Source organism: Arachis hypogaea, chromosome 18 (assembly GCF_003086295.3).
Source record: "Arachis hypogaea cultivar Tifrunner chromosome 18, arahy.Tifrunner.gnm2.J5K5, whole genome shotgun sequence".
Classification (NCBI taxonomy): domain Eukaryota; kingdom Viridiplantae; phylum Streptophyta; class Magnoliopsida; order Fabales; family Fabaceae; genus Arachis; species Arachis hypogaea.
Window position 1 is genome coordinate 44,119,587 of NC_092053.1, and position 25,561 is coordinate 44,145,147.

Sequence of the window (25,561 nt, forward strand, 5' to 3'; positions counted from 1 at the left end):
ACACCTTTTCTCTGGCTAAAACCTCTAACAACCAATCTAGCCTTATACCGAGGCTTAGAATTGTGTTCTTCATTCTTGATTCTGAATACTCATTTATTTTTCAAAACTCGCATACCTTTCGGTAGCTTCACTAACTCATAGGTATTATTCTCAAGCAAGAACTTCATTTCTTCTTGCATAGCTTCAAGCCATTGAGCTTTGCTTTCATCTTCAACTCTCCAAAGCATTCAGGTTCTCCCCCATCAGTCAACAAAACAAACTCATGTGGAGAATACCTAGACGAACGCTTTCTCTCTCTTGTAGACCTTCTAAGTGCATTTGCAGGAATTTCTAAAGCTGGTTCTTCATCTTGATCATCATCACCAACTTCATCAAGTATTGGATCAACTGTTCCATCTTCACCTGCACTTGTATCATGCTCATTATTTTGAGCTTCAACTCTACCATCTTCTACCATAGGCATAAAGGGAGTAATATCCAAGTCAGAAAAATCATCACTAGGCTGAACCATTGGCTTCTCAGCATTATCAACATCCTTCAATGTTTGGTCCTCAACAAAGACAACATCTCTACTCCGAATCACCTTTTTGTTAACAGGATCATAAAACCTGTAACCAAACTCATCCATGCCATAGCCAATAAAAATACATTGCCTAGTCTTTACATCAAGCTTAGATCTCTCATCTTTAGGAATATGAACAAAAGCTTTATATCCAAAGACTCTTAAATGATCATAAGAAACATCTTTACCTAACCATACCTTCTCTGGCACTTCAAATTGCAAGGGAACACATGGTGTTCGGTTCAAGACATGAACAACAGTGCTCAAAGCTTCACCCCAAAAGGATTTTGCCAATCCAAACTGTGACAATAAGCACCTAACTCTTTCAACCAATGTTCTGTTCATCCTTTCAGCCAAGCCATTCAACTGAGGAGTCTTCAGAGGAGTCTTCTGATGTCTTATACCATGCTCTTTACAATAAGCATCAAATGGACCTGAGTACTCACCACCATTGTCAGTACGAATGCATTTCAACTTCTTCCCAGTTTCTCTTTCAACAGAAGCTTGAAATTGCTTGAACACATTCAAAACTTGATCTTTGGTCTTCAAAGTGTAAACCCATAATTTCCTAGAATGATCATCAATAAAGGTTACAAAATAGATAGACCCTCAAAGTGTTCTTGTCTTCATCGGCCCACATACATCAGAATGTACCAAGTCAAGTATCTCTGACTTCCTTGAAGGTGGGTGGCTCTTGAAAGAAACCCTGTTTTATTTCCCAGCAAAACAATGGTTGCACTTTTGCAAAGCAACCTTACAACCAGATAAAAGATTCCTCTTGGATAACATATTCATGCCCTTCTCACTCATATGACATAATCTCTTATGTCATAAATCAGTTTCATCAACAAACTCAACAGCATTAACAAAATCTTTCACAATCTTTGCTTGAGTTAAATAAAGAGTAGAGTGTCGAGTACCTCTAGCAACAACCATGGAACCCTTGGTGAGCTTCCAACTATCACGAGAGAATGAGCTATCCAAGTCTTCATCACATAACTTACCAACAGAAAGTAAGTTCAACCGAATATCTGGAACATGCTTCACACGCTTCAAAGTCAACTTGGTACCGTTGGAGGTTTCCAAGCAAACCTGTCCAACACCGGCACATTTTGCAACACCTTGATGAGCCATTTTTACATCACCAAAATCACTAGGAGTATAGGACGTAAAAAAATCCCTCCTAGATGTAACATGAATAGAAGCACCGCTATCAATCACCCAACTAGTGCTATTATCAACAAGGTTAACAGATTCAAATTCCTCAACAACAAGAAAATCATCATGAGTTACATTAACCTTGTCTTCCTTGCTACCATCATCTTTATTTGTGCTCTTGTTTTTACTTGCCTTGGCTTTCTCCTTCTTTAGCTGCCAACAAAATTTCTTCACATGTCCCTTTTGACCACAATGATGACACTCAATATTCTTATACTTTCCTCGAGACTTGCTTCTGCTTTGATCTCTACCTTTAGGACCTCGACTTTTGCTTCTCCCCCTAGACTCAGAAACAAGAACATCTGAATGTGTAGTCGATGTACCTTGTGACTTTCTTCTCATCTCTTCATTCAAAATACTGCTCTTGGCAAGATCCATAGAGATTACACCATCAGGAGCAGAATTGGACAATGACATTCTGAGAATTTCCCACGAGTCTGGTAAGGAGCCAAGAAGTAACAATCCTTGAACCTCTTCATCAAAATTGATACCCATGGAAGATAACTGATTCATAATTCCTTGGAAATTATTCAAGTGATCTGTCATTGATGTCCCATCTGTATACTTCAAAGCCAACAACTGCTTGATCAAAAACATCTTGTTATTCCCAGTTTTTCGAGTATACAACTGTTCAAGCTTAATCCAAAGAGTCCGAGCATGTGTCTCTCCAATAATATGGTTCAACACATTATCGTCAATCCACTGCCTAATATATCCACAGACTTGTCTATGCAACAAAGTCCAATCATCATCAGATTTATCATTAGACTTCTCTGTACCAAAAACTGGTTGATGAAAATTCTTGACATAAAGCAAATTTTTCATTTTTGACTTCCACAAATCATAATTAGGACCATTAAGAGTGATCATCCTACTAGTATTAGTATTAGCTTCCATTGTTCACAAAATCACAAGCCCAGAAAAATACCAACAAGCTCTGATGCTAGTATGAAAGAGTCTAGCAGCGGAAACGACACAAATGTCCAACACAAGAACAATATGGAAGCACTCACAACACAATATGGCAGCAACTATAACAAGCAAATATAGCAAGTAAAGCAATAATAAGAACATACTGAGATTTTAACGTGGAAAACCCCCTCAATGTGAGAGGTAAAAACCACGAGTCGTCCAGACCAATGAAATAGCTCCACTATAATCAAATGAGGTACAAGAGAGTCTCAAACAAAGCACAAAATGTGCATATAACCAGCCAAAATATCAAAGCACCAAAGCTCACAAATGAAAAGCAAGAAGATGAAATATACCCAAAAAAAATAGAGCTGCTGTCGAAGCCAATTTCTCCCTCTGCAGACCTCCAATTAATTTCTCCACCGTCCAGAATGAAGAACAAGATGTGAAGAATCTACAGTTCAAATTTCACGTCGATCCAACAGTGAAAGAATGAGAAACTGCCATTCCAAAATTGCTGCTCTTAGTAAAAAAGGAAAACCTAATTTCTCTCTTGCGAAGCCAATTTCTCTCACTGCAAGTCTCCAATCAACATCTCCACCGACCAGAATGAAGAACAAGATGATAGAAACATGCAGTTTAAATTTTCAGCCGATCCAACGGGGAACAACTGAGAAACTTCCATTTGAAATTTACTGCTTTGGACAAAAATGGAAATTCTGTTTTTCCCCTTCTCTCTCACTTGGTGGCTACTCTCTCTCACACTCAATGACCCCCAAAATCTGAACTAGGGTTGTGAAACTAGGGTGCAAGAATACACCCCTAAAATGTTGGGCTTGGGCCTCACAAAGGAGAGAAAAACCCAACAAATCTCCCCCTTCTCGACTAGGTGGAGGCTCTCGCCATTCCGGCGATCAAACAACATGTTTCAAACTTTTCTCTTGACAATGCTTTTGTCATCATATCAGCACCATTGTCATCAGTGTGAACTTTCTCAAGTTCCAACAACTTTGAATCTAACACATCTCGTATCCAGTGATACCTAATATCAATATGTTTAGATCTTGGATGAAAAGTAGAATTCTTGGCAAGATGAATAGCACTTTGGCTATCACACAACAACACATAACGGTCTTGCTTAAAACCAAGTGCTGCAAGAAACTTCTTCATCCACAACAACTCTTTACATGCTTCAGTTGTTGCAATAAACTCTGCCTCTGTGGTAGAAAGTGCAACACACTTTTGTAGCCTTGACTGGCATGAAATAGCTCCCCCTGCAAACTTGACCAAATAACCTGAAGTAGACTTTCGAGAATCAATATCTCCTGCCATGTCTGCATCAGTAAAGCCAACTAGCAAAAGTTTCTCACCACCAAAACTCAAACTCAAGTTAGTTGTACCTTTGAGATATCTCATAATCCATTTAACAGCATTCCAATGTTCTTTACCTGGATTAGAGAGAAAACGACTCACAGTACCAACTGCATGAGCAATGTCTGGTCTAGTACACACCATAGCATACATCAAGCTTCCAACAGCTGAGGCATAAGGAATTTCATCCATTGCTTGTTTATCCTCATCAGTGGTTGGACACTGCTTGGTACTCAACTTAAAATGAGGAGCAAAAGAACTAGCAACACATTTGGCATCATTCATGCCAAACCTTTGAAGCACCTTCTTTATGTACTTCTCCTGTGACAAATAAAGCTTCTTGGAATATCTATAACGAGTAATAGTCATGTCCAAAATTTGTTTGGCAGGACCCAAGTCCTTCATAGCAAAGAACTTACTCAACTGTTTCTTCAACTCATTAATCCTCAAAGCATTCTTGCCCACAATCAAAATATCATCTCAAGTGAGGAGCTCTCGACAACCGGGGAGAATTCGGGGAGGAATCAAGTGAGAGAACACAAGATGAGAAGACACCCCATCCAACTCAAAACCTTAAGGTGTCAAGTTAATGGGTCTCTCATCTTATAAACTCCTCACTCTTCCATGCTTTCTCTGATGTGGGACTAACTTCAACACTCCTCACACTTGCAACACTAACAATCTCCCCCTCAAGTGTGAGCCTCCACATCAAGCACCAACTCCCCCTCTTTCTAGCTCCTCCACCACCACGAGTATTCGTCCATCACACCGCCGCAAAACACCGCGGGACACGCCGCCCGGACCACCTTTGCCGGGAAGACTTTCGATGCTTCACCTTGAATACCCTTTAAAACCAGACCGATTAAACCATCGGCTCTGATACCACTTGTTGGGCCAACCGTGGGGAGCTCTCAACAACCGGGGAGAATTCGGGGAGGAATCAAGTGAGAGAACATAAGATGAGAAGACACCACATCCAACTCAAAACCTTAAGGTGTCAAGTTAATGGGTCTCTCATCTTATAAACTCCTCACTCTTCCATGCTTTCTCTGATGTGGGACTAACTTCAACACTCCTCACACTTGCAACACTAACAATTTGGATATAATTAAAGAAACTAAGACACTCTAATAGCCAAAGCATTGTTCCATTCATAGAATCATAAAAATAAGCAAAAAAAATGTTCGTTTTTGGATTGGGGGCAAGGATGAGGGCAAAAGATGTCCGTGTTTTTGACGTCGTGATTCACACAACGATTTCGGTGCAATTAACTGATTTAATTAAGTATGGGATTTAAAAATAATTTTAAAAACTATTGTTGCTCATTGGTGAATACAACAAAATAAACTGGGGTAATTTTTTAAATATTTTTGGAAGCTCTGGAGCTCTCTTTGAGGCCAATAAACTAACTAAAACAATCCAATACTAAAATCAACTTAGCAAAACATAAATTCAACTAATTTATAAATCTCGTTATATATGCTATATTAACCTTATCTGTTCTGATCTTTTTAATCCCAAGTCATTATCCATTATATTTTCTGTTGTCTTTTGCTGCCTGGGGACATGTTTCACATACATGAAATTTATAAATTTCTTCGAATGTGATTATGTGGTCAAGATGGAGGCAATATTCCATACATGATTAAAAGGCAAAAAAATTGTTCATAATTAAGACTACAGCTTGGCTCTTTTTAAAGGGCGACTAAGACTCAGATTTAGACATCCAAGTCAAAAACTCTACACCATGAGTAATTCACAATTCAACTAATTTGTTGAATTTAGAAATCAGTCCATACATACTCAATATCAGCTGTATACTATACTTCCTAAACTCAATATCAGCTTTATACCATACTTCCTAAATTCAGTATCAACTTTATACCATACTTCCTAGAATCCTAGCCTCATATATGACAAAATCTAACTCCCTTCAAAGCAAAAAAATAAACACAGGATTTAGAAAAAGAAAAAATGTATTTTACTGATCCAATTAGAATAGGAAAAACTCGAAAAAGAGAGAACAGGGGTTAAGAGGATTCACCAACCACCAGGATCCACGGAGACTCGGCTACGAGACCGGCAAGAAGGAAGCGACGGCGAGGCCCCGAAGCCAAAAGATGATGAGCGAGGACGAGCCCAGGGAAGGCGCCGAAGGAAGAAGACGGCGAGCGCCAGCTGCTGGTTGCGTTGCTTCTGCGCCGGCGACGACGAGCCAAGAGAAGGAAGCGACACACGAACCACGACGAGACGCCGGCGAGTGTGATTGAAGAAGAGAGAGTTCGAGAGACTGAGAGACATTCCAGAGAGAGAGAGAGAGAGAGATTGAGAGTGACAGAGATGTTGAGTGCGAGCCTATAGACTATGGATGAGAGGGATATGTGATTATAGATTAGGATTCCAGCAGTCACTGAAACCAAGTCGTCCACTGTTTTTTTTTCCTTCAACAAAAGAAATAAAAAAACACATGACCTGGTCTGGGTTTTATAAACCGTCCAGGTCACCGGTTCCTAACAAAACTGGGGTTCAACCCAGGTTTCTCTGAGTCTAGTGTAGGAACATTTCAACAAATGGTTCGATCCGGCCAAGTGATCGAGGACCGGATTTCCGTCGAAATGGGCGGGTTGAGTCGGATTTGTTAACTCTGTTTCGAAATTGCTCCATGGCTTACTCCGTTTTTGTCTTTGTAGGTGAGTGTTTTTTTATTAGTTTTCATTGTTATTTATTAATAAAAAATATTAGATAATCATCAAAATTAATTATTTTTAGTTATTATTTTTTTATTTTTAATTATTAATTTAATTTTTTTAGTTTAGTAATTTAATAATATATTTTAATTTATTTTTTAAATATTAATAATTAACTATTAGATTAAAATAATAATTTTTGATAATTTTTTAACATTTTTTATTAATTAATAATTATTCATGAGTAGTTTTTCCAGTTTTAATTTAGGTTTAGATAAATTATTTATGTTAAGTTGATGACTTGATGCTAACTAGGTAAATTGATGAGTCACCAAAAACAAAATTAGGTAAATTGATTATTAGTTATACTGATTAGATAATAGCTATCCCAAGCTCTTGACTTGTTTTTGGTTCAAGAAACTCTTGTATCTTTAGTGTGCATTTGAAAAATAGACTAAAATTAAGAGATAGAAATTAAAAGATTAAAATTAAATTAAATTAAATTAAATTAAATTTTTGTATTATATTTGATGTAAAGTATATAAGATTGAGTTATATTTTAGTATTTTATTTGTAAGATAAATATAAATATAAAGAATTTGAATCTTTTAAATTTTAAATTTTTATTTGAGAGGATAAAGTGTGATTTTTTATTCTTAAATATTTTATTTTTCATTTTTTTTAGCTTCACTTATAAAATAAATAGTAATAGATCACATTTTATTCTCTAAAGTAAAATTTAAAATTTAAAAAATTTAAATCTAAATATAAAATAAAAACATTTACTAAAATATCTTTAATTATTAAAAAAATATTATTAAAATTTTAATCCCTTATATCTCACTTCTTAAAAATATTGAATAGGCTAAAATTTTATATTCTCGTACTGACATTTTTGTTCCATATCTAACCATCAAACACAGCATTAAAAGTTTCTAAAAACAAACAATTCCTAAGTGTTTTGGGCTCTGAAAAGATTCTTTTAGGCCTGTGCTCCAAGAGAATTCGTTAAAACTTAAAAGTTGTTAAAAAGCCCAGTCATGTGTTTGTAGCTTCATATCCAAAGTCAACAAATAATTCTTGACCGAAAACTAAACAGGAAATAGTTTATCCAAACCGCACCCCCAAAGAATAAAACAATAGATATTGAATTTTGATTTGATTAGTTTACAAAGTTGGTATCAATATTCTCACCTCATTCTCCCTGCAATCTCGTAGGCCTCCTCCGCCACCGTCAATTATTTCAGATTACTTTTCCCGCAATTCGTCGAATTCGATTCTTCTTCATATTTTCCTCTGAATTTGTTTGGCGCCAGTGTTGGTGTTTCGGTAAACCCTAACCCTCTCCCTGGTAAGTGCAGTGCAAACCATTGAGGATTCTATTCTTCCCTCTTCCCTTTTCCTTATTTAACTAAATTATTAATTTCAAGTCTGAATCTTTGTGGTTGTTTTAGTGACTGAAAAAACAGAAGCAGAAGCAAAAGAAGAGGGAGAAGAGAGAAGATGGGAGAGAGGAAGGTGTTGAACAAGTACTACCCACCGGACTTCGATCCGGCGAAGCTTCCGAGGGCTCGGAGGCCGAAGAACCAGCAGATCAAGGTCCGCATGATGCTTCCCATGAGCATCAGATGCAACACTTGCGGCAATTACATCTACAAGGGCACCAAGTTCAACTCCCGCAAGGAAGATGTCATTGGCGAGGTACCCTTACTAACAAACACTCTTCTTCAATTTCAGTGTTTCTTGTTTCTTAGGTTTATTTGATTTTGCAATTTTGAAATGTGTCTTAGATGGTGATGCTAAAGTTGTATCTTTTAGGGATGAGATTAATTTGGTTTGTATCGTTTAGGGATGCGATTAATTAATTCCTATGCAATGACAGGTCCGTTAGCTAAGGGTTTTTGTAATGTTATTGGGTTAAATTTTTTAAAACTTGTGGTGTATACAGATTAATTCTGGTAGGGGTTGGTTGATGGGCAAGGTAAAGTTCGCGTCTTTTGTTGAATTTCAATTTTTTGTTGTTTATTTATTAACTTCATTTTTGTTTGACTCGCTGTGACTTCTGGTGATATATGTGTATGTTGCTGTTTGATGTGAACCTTCATGATACTCAGAGGGTATTGGCATTCAGCATGCTCTTATTTGCCTTACTTTGCTTTGGTCTTTGTTTGTAATTTCTTGACCTTTGGTTGACGTTTGGTGTATGTCTGTTTGATCACTGTGCAGACATATTTGGGGATTCAAATTTTTAGGTTCTACTTTAAGTGCACTAAGTGCTCGGCGGAACTTACTATGAAAACTGATCCTCAGAACTCAGATTATGTGGTTGAATCTGGTGCGACCAGGAATTTTGAACCTTGGCGTGCTGAGGACGAGGAAGCTGATGGCCTGAAACGGAAGAGGGAATCTGAGGAGATGGGAGATGCAATGAAGTCTTTGGAGAATAGAACCCTAGATTCTAAAAGAGAGATGGACATCCTTGCCGCATTGGATGAGATGAAGTCAATGAAGGTACTTGCCTCTGTAAACTGCATTATAAATTTATAATGATGTATAAAATTGGGACCTTGTACTTAAAAATGATTGTCTAGTAGAATACATGCCTACTTGAGGCATTGAAATTTGACATTTATAGTTTTTGGTCATTTGCTTCAATGTACAAACTGCATTGTGCATGGTTTCCCTTCAGTGAATTGGTGATTACCGACTCAAGTCTCTTTCATTTTCCAGTCTAGGCATGCGACTGTCACTGTTGATGAAATGCTGGCGGCCTTGCAACGTACATCAGATGATAAGGTACGAACACCCTTGCTGTGCAGCAGATTAACCTTGTACTGGAGATTTCCTTTTATAAGTATTTATTGTTGATTAGATGTCTAGAGGATTAGAAAAGAAAATAAGTACACAATGACTATTTGTCTATGAATTAAAACTTTAACATTGTGCAATATGGATTTTGATCTACATTCAGCAGTGAGAAATTTCCTATTAGGAAAAAGGGAAAATTTATACATTCACATCATCACTATACTAACTGCAATTGCTTCACATTTTAATATGAAGCATTTGATTGTGAAACCTCATTTCCCAAGGTTTTTTATGTCTTTCTATGTGCTCTTTTTTGCTTTATAGATTTTTGGTTGCTATTATCTTCTTTTAGCTAATGGATAATATAGATAATGCTGACAAATCATGTCAAATGATTTTCAAAGATTTGTGGTTACAATTTGCATAACTCTTCAATGTAATGATACATTCAATGCCGGTTTTATTCAGGCCATTTATTTTCCATGAGATTTGAGAGATGGCCTGAATCCAACTGTCAGAAACAACTTGTAAAACCATTCCTTGGTTTTGTAATACTTGAATAGGAAAACGAAATGTTTGTCATGGAATGGAAGAAAGTTATGCCTAGGCATGAACCTATTTGAAAAGTACCATGTCAGTAAGGAAATCTAAAGTCCTTCTGAATGCTTGTTTAACTATGCTTATTCTCATATTCTTCTGAATGATCACAAAATCAGTCTGAAATTGTTAGTGTTTTTGGAGCACAATACCTGCTTACTTGATGGGAACTTGGCTACAAATTCCAATGAATTGCCAATCCTGAAATTTAGTATTGATGGAAATCCTGATTGTCTAATATTATTGTCGAATCCTGGTTGTGTAATTTTTAAGCATCCTAATTCTGATTGTCTAATGTTATCCTTTTAATTTATAGTTGGGACTTCAAGTTGACTGTTACTATTTTATGTTCTTAGGAAAAAAGACTGGAAGAAGAAGATGAAGCATTAATAAAATCAGTTGTCTTCCATGTAAGTACTGCTATGCTACACTTCAAGTTTGCATCCCTGTTGTTTGAAACTAATCCATATTGTTTGCCTTGTACTATCCTCAACAGAATTCAAATGATTATGTTAGAAGAGTTCGTGATGAAGATATTGAAGAGGAAGAAGAGGTGGCTCAGCTTTCAAATGGGCATGTTGGAACTTCCAGTTCTAGTCCAAAGGTATGTCTAGTAACATCTGTAGTGGAGTTTTCTTTATGTTTTGTGGACCTAGTAAAGTATAGCTTAATCACTCTTCAGCATCTCATGTCAGATTTGAAATCGACCTGAAGGTTCAGAAATACACTTTGAACTTAAGTCTTATATCCCACATTCACTGGGCGCTCTACTGCTATTGTTCCTTTGTTTTACTCTTTTTCAAACCTAAAATTTATGGATGGCAGAAGTGCAAAACATTTTCCTTACAGAACATAAAATTTTATGAGCGAAAGGGAAGAGTAATCCGTGGCTAGCATGAGCTCCTTTTGCTTGAATTGATTTAGAATTGGGGACCAAGTTGAATTGAATGAACTAATGACATACTCCTTTGTTTGCTAGTGAAAGCTTAAAGGGAACTGTCCATTTTTTTCCTGGCCTTTGAAACTTGAAATTTGGAAGGGAACTATCAAATGTCTCGGTAAATCTGTGGTTTAAGATGTTGAAATTTTGTATGGGGAAACTCTTATCCCCGAATCTTGTAATATCATTTTCTTCATCTTGATAAAATTTTCTTTTATCAAAAAAAAAAAAAAAAAAAAAAAAAAGAGAAAAATGAGATGTAATTATGGGATTAATATAGCTAATGTTTGATGTGCCTGTCTACAGAGACAAAAGCCTTCCAAAGAACCTCCTGGCAAAGCAACCGACGCGCTAACAAAAGTTAGTTTGGATGAATCTGGCAAACAAGGTATGTCCCAACTATTGAATATGTATCATTATCAAAGCATGCTCTATCTATGTGTGATATACTTTTCCGAGACATGTTTGATAATACTATCAACATGGAAATCTTACACAATTTTGCAATCTGTTGGTTATTTGCAGGAAATTCCCATGGTGGCAGTGCAAAGCCTAATCCTTTGGTGAGGATTTCCGTTATTAAGAAACCAGTGGCTTCAGATCCAAAAGGTGCCGCAGAACCAGAGCAAAAGAAAACTGTGGATAGCAATGCAAATTCTGCTGGGGGACTACAATCCTTGTGTCAAAGCTATGGAAGTGATGGTGATGATTCGGATCAGTAGTTATTAATATTGCTGCTCTATTTCATTTTGAGATTGCTCCCATAAGATTGTAAATTGAATATGTGATGGGAATGGGTGTGCAATTGCTCCCATAACATGCATTTTTGTTGTGGAATAGAAATACATGGTTTTAGCTTTTAAAGCTTTTGCCAAAATGTTATTGCTTGGTAAAATCAATGTAGCAGGAAAAAAAGGGGGGAGGAAAAAAAATGAGCATGACTTTGTTTTTAGTATGAAAATGGCCTATAGAAGCTTATTATGAATTCCATTTTATGAATGTTTATTATCTGTATGGAAATGATCTATGAATGTAGGTTTAAGAGTTAAATGAAAACTTTAATAGGAATTAGTGGACATAAAGTGGGCTGTATTGGTTTTCTCCTGTAGTTTTTCCAACCAAAATATAAATTAAGTTGTGGCATCATCCATTTTAATGATATCCAAACATATTGCTTTATATCGTAATTGATTTATCAATGTTAACATAATTTTATGCCAATAATTCTTAGGGTAGATTATCTGATATGCTTATTCCCTACACCTCAATACAAACTTGATTAGTGCCAAACATTACACTGGAAGGCTGAGACTTCAGAAGAATCACACTGAAGTGAGAACTGAAAACGGTTGAATGTTATACAAGATACTACCTACTAGCAGTAGTGCAGATTAGAGAATCTGCTTACAAAACAAGGAAAATATCTAACCCATCTCAGAAGTTCACATAACTAAATAACTGCTTGCATATCCTTATGCAATAGTCTCATCCCTTAATAATTCCACAAATAAACAAGATACCAGAAATATATGCACAAAACAGTAAGCAACTGTTTTTGCAGCTTCTGCCTTTAGAGTAACACTACTTCACTTTTGGCCCTTTTTCTTCCATAAATCTCCAAACATTCTGATCCCAGAACCCTTCCTCTTTACACTTCCAAAACCATCATCCAATTCATCAGCCATACCTGGAGAACCAACATATCCATTGTACCTTCCGGCTGGTGTCTCAAAATTGCCACCAAAGTGCTTGTCCATGGAGCCACACCTCTCAGGGATCCTGCCATTTATATCCATGCCGCCTGCGAGCACTGCAGCTGCCGCATCTGCAGCTTTTCTCCACTGTTCTGTTTGCACCCTCAGCTTCTTCATCTCTGATTCCAACACCTCCTTCTCGGCTTCTGTAGTTGTCAACTTCTCATTCAGCTTGTCTGCATTGGACTTTCCAGCCTCCAATTCTTCTCCCAATTTGTTCAGCTGAAGCTTCATTTCTTCTTCCTTTGTTGCAGCAGCCGAAACTTTTGAATCCGTTTCGTTCAATTGGTTTTTTAAATTCTCATTCTCACTATTCACTGTCTCCAATTGCTTCACTTTCTCCTCCAAACTGGACTTTAGTAATGCTATCTCATCATCTTTTAGTTTCATCAGTTCATCCACTGAAGGCTTGTTCAGCTCCGAAATTTCGGGTGCAGTTAAGTCCTGTTCAAGTGATTTAGTTTCCTTTTCTACTTGCACTTGATCAGGTTTGGCAACTTCAATTGCTACCTTTTCGATGAGGACTTCGAAAACATCAGTCTCTTCTTGATTTTCATCTGGTATAACACCATCCTGAAGCTTAGTTGCTTCAGTTTTGTTGTTAGATTCTTGAAGAGGATTCTTTGATGTGCATTTTTCTTGGAACTTCTCTGTCACGGCCGGCACTTCTAATTTCTCGGCTTTCTTGACTAGTTCATCTTGAGCTTCTCTTTTCGCAGCTTCTGCCAAAGCAAGCTGGTCCTTCAACATCTTCAACTCTTCTTGTGCTTGACCTAGCTGCGATTCCAAATCTGCAATGCGTGTTCCTAGCTTCTTCTGATTCAGTGCCTCAGACTGAGCACCTCTTGGCGAACGCCGGTCTCCTAGCTTTGGACTGCGGTCTGCGATTGGCCGGTGATGCAATGGATCCGAGTCGGAACTCGATGTCCGAAGTTGATGTGGACCTCGAGGTGAATGCCTTTGAGGCAAATCTGATCCCCTGCATAAAAGAACACACATACATGATTGTTAGTAACTTCACAGTTTTCACATTTAAATTATGTTACTTTAATAAGATTAAATTTGAAAAAATATTTCATAACATGAATACATGATTAATGGCTTAGAGATTAAACGAATAAAAATAACTTGTAAAGAATTCATCTGTTGAAATTTCAACAGTTTGATCAAGGAGGTTACAATAAGCACTGAGTATCTAAGTTGAACTAAAATCAGATATATGCTGCTGCCTAAAAGGCATTTTTCATCATTAACAGATATGATGTATGATGTCATAATGACTTCACTCATCAAAGAATATGGTATGTTAGAGCAGTAGTGTGGATTGGTCAGTAATATTGGATAGGCTGAATTCAACAACATTCCTTGATCAGTTGTTGAAGAAGAAAAAAACGAAATTACATAAATAACATGTAAAATTAAACAGTAATAGGAATAAGAGGATATATCATACCTTGATCTTGGCATTTTATATCCTTGATTATGGCAAGTCCCACGGCAGCACTTTGAAGGATCTTTTAGCTAACAGTGTCACACCTACTAAGAGTAACAACAGTGCAGTTTCAAATGAGTAACATAATAAATAGCACAACAGGCACAATGTCCCCATTTATTTATAATCAAAGGGAAAGAGTAGATTTATGCTTTGAAATTAATATGATTTTTTTTTCTACGCGTAAACAGTTTCACTCTAGACATAATACATGATAGGACTGGCATCGTTTGATTTATGTAACCGACTCCACCTAGTGAGATAAGGCTTTGTTGTTGCTGTTTTTGTAGTGGCCCTCTTTTTTTTTTTGTGACACGAGAGAAAGGACTATGACTATGAGAAAAACATTCTTCAAGATTTAACTAAATAAACATCTTTAAAGCCAATCAAGTTATGCAACTAATACAAAAAGGACAAATTTTCATGGTTAATGGAGGTTAGGCTTTATTATTCCCAAACCAAAATTAGGTAAGAGAATAGATAAAGGATAAACATCAATTGCTATGAAACAATTTATGGCCCCTTGAATTGAATTCAACCTACATTGTCATAAAGAAGCCAACTCACTACAACTATGACAACCAAACTAAAATATATCAATTTTGATTTAATTATTTAAACAAGAAGATATCAAAAATTAAATTAATATCAGCAGAAACTATAGAAAGGGGCATATGATCCACTCTAAAAAAAATTGAATGTGAAGAAAGTAGCCCCCACAATCACAATGGTCCTGTGTTTCAAAACATTGACATGCAATGAAAGTGTGCCTTTAATATCACCCCAAAGAGCAAAAGCATGCAGAGTTCTCAGAGCCTACTTTATTCAGTACTTTTTGCTTTGTTTATAAAAGCTTTGTAAAAAGTGCGGTAAAAGTTGAATTTTTTGTTACATGTATGAAGCCTTCTTACTATAAGGAATTGAATTACCAACTACTCTTTGATCTCAGTATCTCTGTCACTTTAAAAAAGTGGTATTGTTTGAAAATTGTTTTTATGATAAAAATATGGAGGGATTGAGTAAATAAATCTATTTAGTGGTAAAGATAGATTTGGAGAAATATAACATTTCTTTTATCCTTTCAAAATGTAGAAATAGTAAAAACTAGACAATGAAAAAGAATTTCTTTCCCATCTCTAATTATCAAAATTATCACCAAAAATATTTAGTCTTAACTATCTCATTATGTTTGAATTTGCATCACAAAGATATTTAATCCTAACACATTCTTAATTTGTTAATAATAAACTAAATAATATTCTACCAAATTTTAAAAGCGAAAAAAGTAATAATAGAATTTGATAAATACACAAGTCAATAAATTCAAGTTCAATTATATTCATATATATAAAATTTAATTTTAATAAACTCTTAATATAAAATAATTTTATATATATATATTTAATTATATAATACTATATTAGTAAAAATAACTATTTTTTATATTCATCCTGTAAATAATTATTTAAAAGAACAGCTGCCATTCAGCGATTGTGTAAAATATTTTTCAGTTGAAAATATCAAAATTAAACCCTTAGGGTAAAATGAATTTATCTGACCCCATTGTAAATGAGCAAACATGATACCGATAACAAAAAAAGAAGTTAAACTCCCTCACTTTCCCATTAAATGCAAGTAGACCCCACCATACCCCAAAGTGGTTGTATATAATGGAGTGCACACTGAGGAACAAACTTCAATAGTAGAGTCACATTTTGTTGCTCTTTTTTTTTTTTTTTTTTACCTTGGCTTCTGCTTGGTATTCTAAAGTAGTCTTTGGTTCACGTGTACTATTATTAACATTGATTTGAAGCACCTAATAGAAGCATATCAAGGTGTTAGTTCTAGTAGCCAACATCATAAGAAAAAGGCATGAAATAAAATTAATATAAGTGTCGTGGACTGCAAGTGGGATTGGAGTTGGTAACTCAATTATTGTGAGGGATCAAGTGTCAAGATTTTGTGTCACCTTGAAATTGTGGGGTGTGACTTTCATGAGAAATACTTGTATATTTCTAACGTTTAAAGAAAATTTACTGGTAATTTATTAGTATCTTATAACATTTATTAAATATGTTTTACAAGCATGAATAATATTCTTTTATAGTAGAGATTAGCGGATGTAATGTTTGGATGAATCTCACATTGATTAAGTAAATATCTTTCTATATTGATTTTTTTTTTTTTGTAAATTGATATGATTAAAGTTACACTCGGATGAAGTGAAAAAGATCATGAGTTGGTAGAAAATCCATTTTCTTCTGAAATTGTCTCTCCCATATAGGAAACCAAAGGCATCAAAGACCCCACATCATAAATCAAATGGAGGGGTACCACTCCGAGAGAGAGATCGATTCAAATAGTTTTACCCTAAAGTTGAGAAAGTGAAGTTGCAAATTATTCCTTCACATTAGATGTAAAAGGATCATGCAATGTGCAAATAATACAAATAATTTTTTTATAGACAGCGGGGCTAAAAACGTCTAAAAAAAAAAAAAAAAAAACTAAATAGAAACTACTTTAAAAAAATTGTTCCTAATTCTTTGAATGTTACATTGTCATATTGATTTAGATATTCTGTACTCCATATTCAAATATAATTTTTTTTCAACCAATAAAAAAGAAAAAAAAAGACAAAATACACGATTGAAAAAGGTTAGTTTAATTTTCAAATTTTTCAATTAGATAAAATGTATAAAAAATCCCAACAAAGCTTATAATTAAACTAAAAAGTATGTATAAATATAACTTTTTTTTATCACTATAATATTAGTCTTTACCCTTAGTTACACACAAGTTATAAAAGACGTAAAGTAACATTTTGTTAAAAAAAATCTTGAGAATCTAGCATAATAATATGTGTGGGTAGAAAACAGCTTTTTCAAAAATTCATGGAAATAAGAAATAGTTAGTTAAATATGAACATAAAAAGAAGTAACATGATAAAATAAAAACGGTTGAAAGTGTAGCTATCTAACAAGAACAAGTTTTCCAATGCTCTTAATAATAATTTGGACATTTACATTTATTTTCTTTCTCAAGTCCCTCCAAACATAAACATGGTAAACAATATTCTCTAGTGCCATGTTTGGTAGAAAAAATCCAACAAGAAAACAAATTCATGAAACCAAACATAACGTAAGACAAAGAAGTGGAACAGAAAGATTCTGCAATGCGCATGCATGTCAAGAACTCAAAAGTTTTTTCAAAAGAATACCATTTAATTTATGCACTATCAATATATTTTTATATAAATATTTAATTATGCCTGACATATACAAGCATCAACGAGAGTGATAAAATTATTTTATTCTATATATCAATCAATTTATATCAATTTAATTCATTAAATACTTACAGAACAGTAATAATGCCAAATGCTTTGAAATGAAATATAAAAGTATCACATTTTTAATATAAAGGGGGAAAAAACATCCTTACCATTTGAACAAATTGCACAGCCAAAAACGGAAATTTCTAACATAAATGAATATTTGAAGATTTCATAATTTTAATCAATTTATAATAATTGTCATGGATGTAAAATCATTGTTACTTATTTCATCAGTTTCAGTCATAACTCATAAATACTTGAAAGCAATAATAAACGGTTTTAAAAGCAACATTTATTATAGGTGGTAAAAACTTTCTAAAAAAGATGAATAAATCAAATATTGAAATGATTTGACCAGTAAAAAAGAAAAGAAAATGCTATAAACAAAAAGGCACTCAAAAGAATAAGATCTTCATCACATAATAGTAATCATAATGATCCTATGAATGTGTGTGTATTTATGTGTTTGATGGGCAAGAAAATTTAAAATAAAAAATTTAATAACAAAAACAAACTCAGAAGTGAAGAAAAGTACTAGAAAGTTAGATACTTGGGGGGAATAACATGAACTATTCATTTCATTTTCTTCCTAAGAAAAAATGAGTAAAAAAAAATCTGCGAAAAATATCATTGAGGAAATACAAACATATATTGAAGAAAATTAAAGAAAATTTAGGTTGAAGAAGCACTCACCAATGGCTATATATTGAAGGAGTTAAATCAGCTAACACTGTTGTTGGAAGGATCTGAAAGCAACCAAAGAATGATATTAAGAGAACTTTCTCGTCAAATGCAAATATAAAAAAATAAAAAATAATAACAAAAAAATGCATACCCAGAAGAAGAAGCAGGGAAGAAGAGAGAAAGAATGGAGTATTTGAAAGTTTGAATTAAAGCTGTTATGAAACTGTGGCACAAGGTAGTGGCTTATTTATGAGTTACTCAGAAGAGTACAAAAACAAAAAGAGGGTCATTTTGGGAAAATTGATTCCCAATAATTAATGTTGTTTTTGCATTGTGTAAACTGTAAACAAAACATAAGGGGAAGAGGAACTCTTGGAAATCCAACTAGTCAGTACTAGTCTTCTTTTGTCGCTTTCCTCCATAATTCAAAACCTTTCTGAGTTTTTCAAAACCTTTTTTCTTTTTTGTTTTTTGTATTTGGATTTTATTACTATTAGTAGTGTTTTTAACTTTTATAATATTTGTCGTTATTTAAAAATACTAAAATTTTAATATATTGGACACTTTAAATTAGTTTAAAAAATTGTTAATATCGGATATTTTAATTTTTAGGTTTTAAAATATATAAAATAATTTTTAATGTTTTTTTTTAAGAAAATGTTTAATACACTTGGTAAAGAGTACAACCAACAAAAGATAAATAAAGACAATAACATAAAATCTACATGCTACAATAACTTTTATGTCATCTTCGATATAATTATCAACAACATTGAATTAACTACCACATCATTTTTTAGAGTAACAAAATAATATAGTAGCACAGTCCACCAAATTTGTTGTCTTGTTCTTAAATATCACACCATTTTTGAGTAGCCAAATATTTTTTATAACAGAAAAGAATCCAATTAACCACTTCTTACGCATGTATTTTCTCAATGGTATGGTATTTCAACTCTCAAAGTATTTTTTAATGGTATCTGAAATGGTCCAATCACACCTAACATAAAAAATTTATGCACACCACACTTGTCAAGAAAACTTACAAGTAACAAACAAGTGTTCTATAGTTTCAATATCCTTTCTATATAGAACACATATTATTACAAAATTCAATGATGCCAATGATCAGTGGATATTTTATACGTTTTTTGGCATCATTTTCATATATTGTATTAGTTATGTTCTGTTTAAGTTTTATTATATTTTTATAGATTTTAGTGTTAAATTCACATTTTTGGATTCTACTTTGAGTTGTTGTGTTTTCTGATGATTTCAGGTAATTTCTGGCTGAAATTGAGGAGTTTTGGCAAAGTCCGATTCAGAGGCAAGGAAAGTGTAGTAGATGCTGTCAGATTCTGACCTCCATGCACTCAAACAAGCATTTTTAGAGCTATAGAGGTCTAAATGATGCGCTCTCAACGGAGTTGGAAAGCTAACTTCCAGAGCTTTCCAGCAATATACAATGGTATATACTTTTCTTCGAAGGAGCCTGCTATTGGGTGTTGAACGCCCAAGGCCTACCCCTTTCTGGCGTTCAACGCCCTCAAAGGAACCCAAGCCAACGTTGAACGCCCAATCACCCCCTTTGGGGTGTTCAACGCCCACCAAGAAGCACAAGGCAGCATGGATCACCCCTCTAATGGGCGTTCAACGCCCATCCCTCAAGTCGAACGCCAAGCTCAGCTCAAGTACTCAACTAAAGTGGGCCCAAGAGTGGACTTTCGCACCTTTAGTCTAGTCTATCATACTTTTTTACTTCTTAGTATTAGGTTATTATATATAGGAGAAGATCACCCTTGTTTAAGATCTTCTTCCACCACTTTTTGCATTCATATTACTTTCTGTAAATTATGAGCTACTAAAACCTCCTAAGTTAGGGTTAGGAGCTCTGTTGATTCTCATGGATTAATAATACTACTGTTTCTATTTCAATACACGTTTGATTCTATTCTCTTGTGCATTTTCGTTCTTTATCTCATGAATTGAGGATGAACCGTGACATTCATTCTTGTTCTACATGGGTTCCGTGTAAGTCCTGACCCGGATAGCATTGAACCACAACTAGAGAATGCACAACAGATTCCAAGAGAGTGCCTGGGCGATTTTGGATAGGTGACATAAAATTCCGTTTATCGTGCGTTGCTGAGGTCTCTGTGGCATTAAGGCCAGAGTCTGAGAAGCAAGATTCCCTGATCCGGAAGATCTGACCTTGTCTGTGGCATTTTGATAACGCGAAAAAATAAATTCCGCGCAATAACTAACCGGCAAGTGCACCGGGTTGTATCAAGTAATAAAACTCACAAAAGAGTGAGGTCGATCCCACGAGAATTAACAGATTAAGCAATCAACAGTTAATTGATTTTCCTAGTTAGACGAGCAGATTGGAGTGATAAGCAGCAGAAAAGTAAATTGCATCAAAGTAAATAAAAGCAGTAAAGTGCAGAAAAGTAAATGACAGAAAGAAGAAAAATAAAATGAACATTGGGATCAAGAGATATTGCAATTCTCCGGATCAGGTTCATCCTCATCTCTTCCTCAATCAATGCATTCATTGATCTTCTTGGCAATCTTAAGTGATTGGATCCCAATGTCTTGGCTCACCAATCTCTCTAAGCTTGAACAATTTTCCAATGTCTTGGTTTAATTATTCATGGAAAGAGATGAAGTTTGGTCACTGATTATACCACACACATTCATAGATCAAAGTATTGGTAGGATTAAATGTCACAATATCCATCCAACCCCCAACCTAATCCAATGTGAGAAAGCATTTCTAGCATGATTTTCTCATTCCTCTGTCAAGGTTCTGAGGAAATCCAATTATGAATAATTTCTCTGTCGAGACAATTGTTCAATTGAATGAAGATCGAAAGCTTTCTAGTAAGACCAAGAGAAAAGATAGAGAAAGGATGATGAAAATTACAATTGATCCATTAAATAACAATAGAGCTCTCTAACATAATAAAAAGAGTTAGTTTAGTTCATTGCTCTATTCTAACAGAGAAGAAATAAAATGTAGAAAATTGAAGAAGAAGAATTAGAATTCAAACAGAAATGGAAACTTTAAATTCATAAATGAAAATTACAAAGTAAAGCTAAACTACTAGAAAGCAGAAAAGAAAAGAAAAGAAAGAAGAGTGAAGAATGGTGTGTGTCAGGGGATGTGGATGCATGACCCTGGACTCCCCTCCAATCCAGAGTGATTCCTCCAATCCAGCTACTGCCTATATATAGGCTTACAAAGATGAAATTACAAATTACAAAATGAATTAAAATTCCTAATCTAAATGCTTCTTGTGCCTTGGATTGAGTGATGTTTGATGGGCTCAGCTTGCTTGCATGATTCAGGGGTGTATCGGGCCTTTAGTAGTGTTGCCAGCATTAAAATTCTGCTCCCAGGCCGGTCTTCAGCATTTGCGTCGACGTTGGCATGCAAACGTCCGCTCCAATGTTTTTCAATCCACGCGTCCGCGTCTCCCAAGCGTACGCGTCATATGGAATTTTTCCCAGGGATGTCATCGCGGACGTTAGACTCAGCGTTTGATCACCAACGTTACTTCCAACGTTGGCCTTTTCACGCGTGCGCGCAGGTGACGCGCATGCGTGGCTTGTCATTTTTCACTACTCACGCGTACACGTGGTTTGCCACTTCTTCATCATTCACGCGTACGCGTGAGGGACGCGTACGCGTGGCTGCAATTTTTTCCAGGCTCCTTTGTCGCGCACGTTGGGGTAACGTTGCCAAACCAACGTTCTCTCCAATGTTGCTTCTTCAATTTTTCCTTACAGCGTTGGTTCATTGCCAATGTTGCCACCAATGTTGGCTCTCCAACTCTACTTTTCTCTGCTTCTCTGCTTCTGTTTTGCCTATCATCAAATAAATAGGTGTATCAAAGTAATATACAAGATAATATCTACTATACTAAGTGTGCTAATAATGCTCAAAAATCATGACTTCACTTAGTGTGATCTATTCGATCATATTTACCCTGTATATTAACTAAAATTCACCTATGCTCGAAATTTTTTTAATGCAGAGATTTTTCATGCTTTTGCTCCTTTATCCACAAAATTTGTATGAAAACTAAACCAAAATCTAGTGAAAAAGCTTAGAAAAATAGGTAATGATGCCTTGGCATCACAACACTAAACTTAAATCTTGCTTATCCCCAAGCAAAAAGAGAATCATGCAATAAAATTTGACAAATCAAGGTGAGAAGAGTAGCAGTATAATGTTCATGGTTAGCTAGTTTTCTATGTATGCAACAATCACAAAGAGATTCACATAATTGATGCCTCTATCTAGCTCATTTTATGAAATCTTTTTTCCTTAAGTTTCTTCCTTGAACAAACTTTTCATTCTGTTTATGGCTTATTCTTTTCGGGTGCTTTGCACCATGAGTTACAAGCAAGCTACGACTCTAAATGCTTTGTTTTCAAGTATTACGACTTGATACATAAGCACCACAAGCATTTAATTAGAGGACTCTTTTAGCTCATTTTGTTTCTTATCTACTGGACTCTCTAATCATTGATGCTCAGAGCCTTGAGCTTTGGGGGAGTGCTTTTGCACTTGAGCCTAACCTTGACTCTAAGTGTTTTGTTTTCAAGCTTTTTGCTTGATACATAAACACCACAAGTACTTAACAATTGAATTGTCATTGGTACTCAGAGCCTTCAGCTTTCTCATTCTTTCCCTTTTCATTTTCTTGCCTTAATTGCATTTGCTTCTTCAAGGTTTTCATGATTTCAAAAATTTCATAAAATGTCCTAGATGAAAACTTTAATTAACAAATTCAAATGTAATTGAGTAACAAAATAATCATGCTAGCTTCCCAATACTTATATGCTTATGCTAACTTCTTCTTTAATGACCTTGTTTGTTTATGATAATGAAACTAAATTGCTTTGGACTCACAAAATTCAAGATGGCAGTCATGATATCATGCAGCATGTTACAATTCACAACATCAAACTATGCTTATTCAAAAGGAGCAATCACACATACATACAAAGAAAATAGAAGAAAATTATGCAATTTAGAGTACTGGAAATAAATAAGAAGAGAAAGAAACTTTACCTCCTTATAGTTCATCTTCATTGTTGTTGTCCTTTTCCTCATATTTTTCTCCCTTCCCATACCAACTTAGGATGATTGCCTATCCTGAAGCAACAATCAAAATAGTGGTGATGGGGTTTATGATGGGTCATAAATGTCTCACAATGAAATGTGAGTGATGTATGTGGTTAAGCAAGCACAATTAAAGATACAACAAAAGCAAAAGAAGTACAAACAGAGGCAATATGATTGCATAACCAAAAGGGTGTTGTTAGATACAATGCATAGAAAATTAAGTTGCACACCAAACTTAGTGTGACACTTTTTCTTGAAATTGATGCAAGTATCCAGAAAGATTGAAACAAGTTGTTGCATGGCAACACCAAATTTAGAATGTAACTGTATGCCATTTTGAAAGAAAGCTTAGTAAAAGAAACTGTTATATATTAATAACACAATCACCAAGAGCCAAAGGTGTCACGAATAGGGCTTCTTGGTGAGGCATTAACACAAACAGTTAAGGAGCAAGAGAAAATAAAGAAAAAAACAATTAAATGAATAGAAAGAAAAATGTCTAATCTAGGTAATCAACCAATCGGTAGTTTGTTAATCACAATTAATCCCAGGCAACAGCGCCATAAACTTGATAACGAAAAAAATAAGTTCCTTCATTAATAACTAACCGGCAAGTGCACCGGGTCGTATCAAGTAATAAAACTCACAAAAGAGTGAGGTCGATCCCACGAGGATTAACGGATTAAGCAATCAACAGTTAATTGATTTTCCTAGTTAGACGAGCAGATTGGAGTGATAAGCAGCAGAAAAGTAAATTGCATCAAAGTAAATAAAAGCAATAAAGTGCAGAAAAGTAAATGACAGAAAGAAGAAAAATAAAATGAACATTGGGATCAAGAGATATTGCAATTCTCTGGATCAGGTTCATCTTCATCTCTTCCTCAATCAATGCATTCATTGATCTTCTTGGCAATCTTAAGTGATTGGATCCCAATGTCTTGGTTCACCAATCTCTCTAAGCTTGAACAAGTTTCCAATGTCTTGGTTTAATTGTTCATGGGAAGAGATAAAGCTTGGTCACTGATTATACCACACACATTCATAGATCAAAGTATTGGTAGGATTAAATGTCACAATATCCATCTAACCCCCAACCTAATCCAATGTGAGAAAGCATTTCGAGCATGATTTCCTCATTCCTCTGTCAAGGTTCCGAGGAAATCCAATTATGAACAATTTCTCCGTCGAGACAATTGTTCAATTGAATGAAGATCGAAAGCTTTCTAGTAAGACCAAGAGAAAAGACAGAGAAAGAATGATGAAAATTACAATTGATCCATTAAATAACAATAGAGCTCTCTAACCCAATAAAAAGAGTTAGTTTATTTCATTGCTCTATTCTAACAGAGAAGAAATAAAATACAGAAAATTGAAGAAGAAGAATTAGAATTCAAACAGAAATGGAAACTTTAAATTCATAAATAAAAATTACAAAGTAAAGCTAAACTACTAGAAAGCAGAAAAGAAAAAAAAAAGAAAGAAGAGTGATGAATGGTGTGTGTCAAGGGATGTGGATGCATGACCTTGGACTCCCCTCCAATCCAGAGTGATTCCTCCAATCCAGCTACTGCCTATATATAGGCTTACAAAGATGAAATTACAAATTACAAAATGAATTAAAATTCCTAATCTAAATGCTTCTTGTGCCTTGGATTGAGTGATGTTTGATGGGCTCAGCTTGCTTGCATGATTCAGGGGTGTACCAGGCCTTTAGCAGTGTTGCCAGCATTAAAATTCTGCTCCCAGGCCTGTCTTCAGCGTTTGCGTCAACGTTGGCATGCAAACGTCCACTTCAACGTTTTTCAATCCACGCGTACGCGTCTCCCACGCGTACGTGTGCATGCTGCTTTTTGCCAATCGACGCGTACGCGTAACCCACGCGTACACGTCATATGAAATTTTTCCCAGGGATGTCATCGTGGACGTTGGAGCCAGCGTTTGATCACCAACGTTACTTCCAACGTTGGCCTTTTCACGCGTACGCGTGGTTTGCCACTTCTTCATCATTCACGCGTACACGTGAGGGACGTGTACGCGTGGCTGCAATTTTTTCCAGGCTCCTTTG

At 35.2% G+C, this 25,561-nt stretch overlaps 2 protein-coding genes across 5 annotated transcripts; one reads left to right on the plus strand and one right to left on the minus strand.

Moving 5' to 3' along the window:
- The first annotated feature begins 7,794 nt into the window (after positions 1-7,794).
- On the plus strand, positions 7,795-12,080 carry LOC112773075 (uncharacterized). The gene is made up of 8 exons (XM_025818116.3): positions 7,795-8,101; positions 8,205-8,451; positions 8,977-9,261; positions 9,481-9,546; positions 10,512-10,565; positions 10,652-10,759; positions 11,402-11,483; positions 11,621-12,080. The coding sequence occupies exons 2-8, from the start codon at positions 8,254-8,256 to the stop codon at positions 11,815-11,817; spliced, it is 990 nt and encodes a 329-aa protein (XP_025673901.1). The 5' UTR covers positions 7,795-8,101; positions 8,205-8,253; the 3' UTR covers positions 11,818-12,080.
- Positions 12,081-12,305: 225 nt separating this feature from the next.
- LOC112773074 (interactor of constitutive active ROPs 4) lies at positions 12,306-18,779 on the minus strand. 4 transcript variants are annotated; one of them, XM_025818112.3, is made up of 5 exons: positions 18,511-18,773; positions 18,369-18,421; positions 16,086-16,157; positions 14,303-14,388; positions 12,306-13,828 (listed from the first exon to the last, which is right to left on the minus strand). In XM_025818112.3, the coding sequence occupies exons 4-5, from the start codon at positions 14,314-14,316 to the stop codon at positions 12,682-12,684; spliced, it is 1,161 nt and encodes a 386-aa protein (XP_025673897.1). In that variant the 5' UTR covers positions 14,317-14,388; positions 16,086-16,157; positions 18,369-18,421; positions 18,511-18,773; the 3' UTR covers positions 12,306-12,681. The 4 variants fall into 4 exon arrangements, with proteins under 4 accessions (XP_025673897.1, XP_025673898.1, XP_025673899.1 ...); XM_025818113.3 differs by having other exon boundaries at positions 14,303-14,385; positions 18,511-18,639; XM_025818114.3 differs by lacking the exon at positions 16,086-16,157 and having other exon boundaries at positions 18,511-18,779.
- Between the last annotated feature and the right edge of the window lie 6,782 nt (positions 18,780-25,561).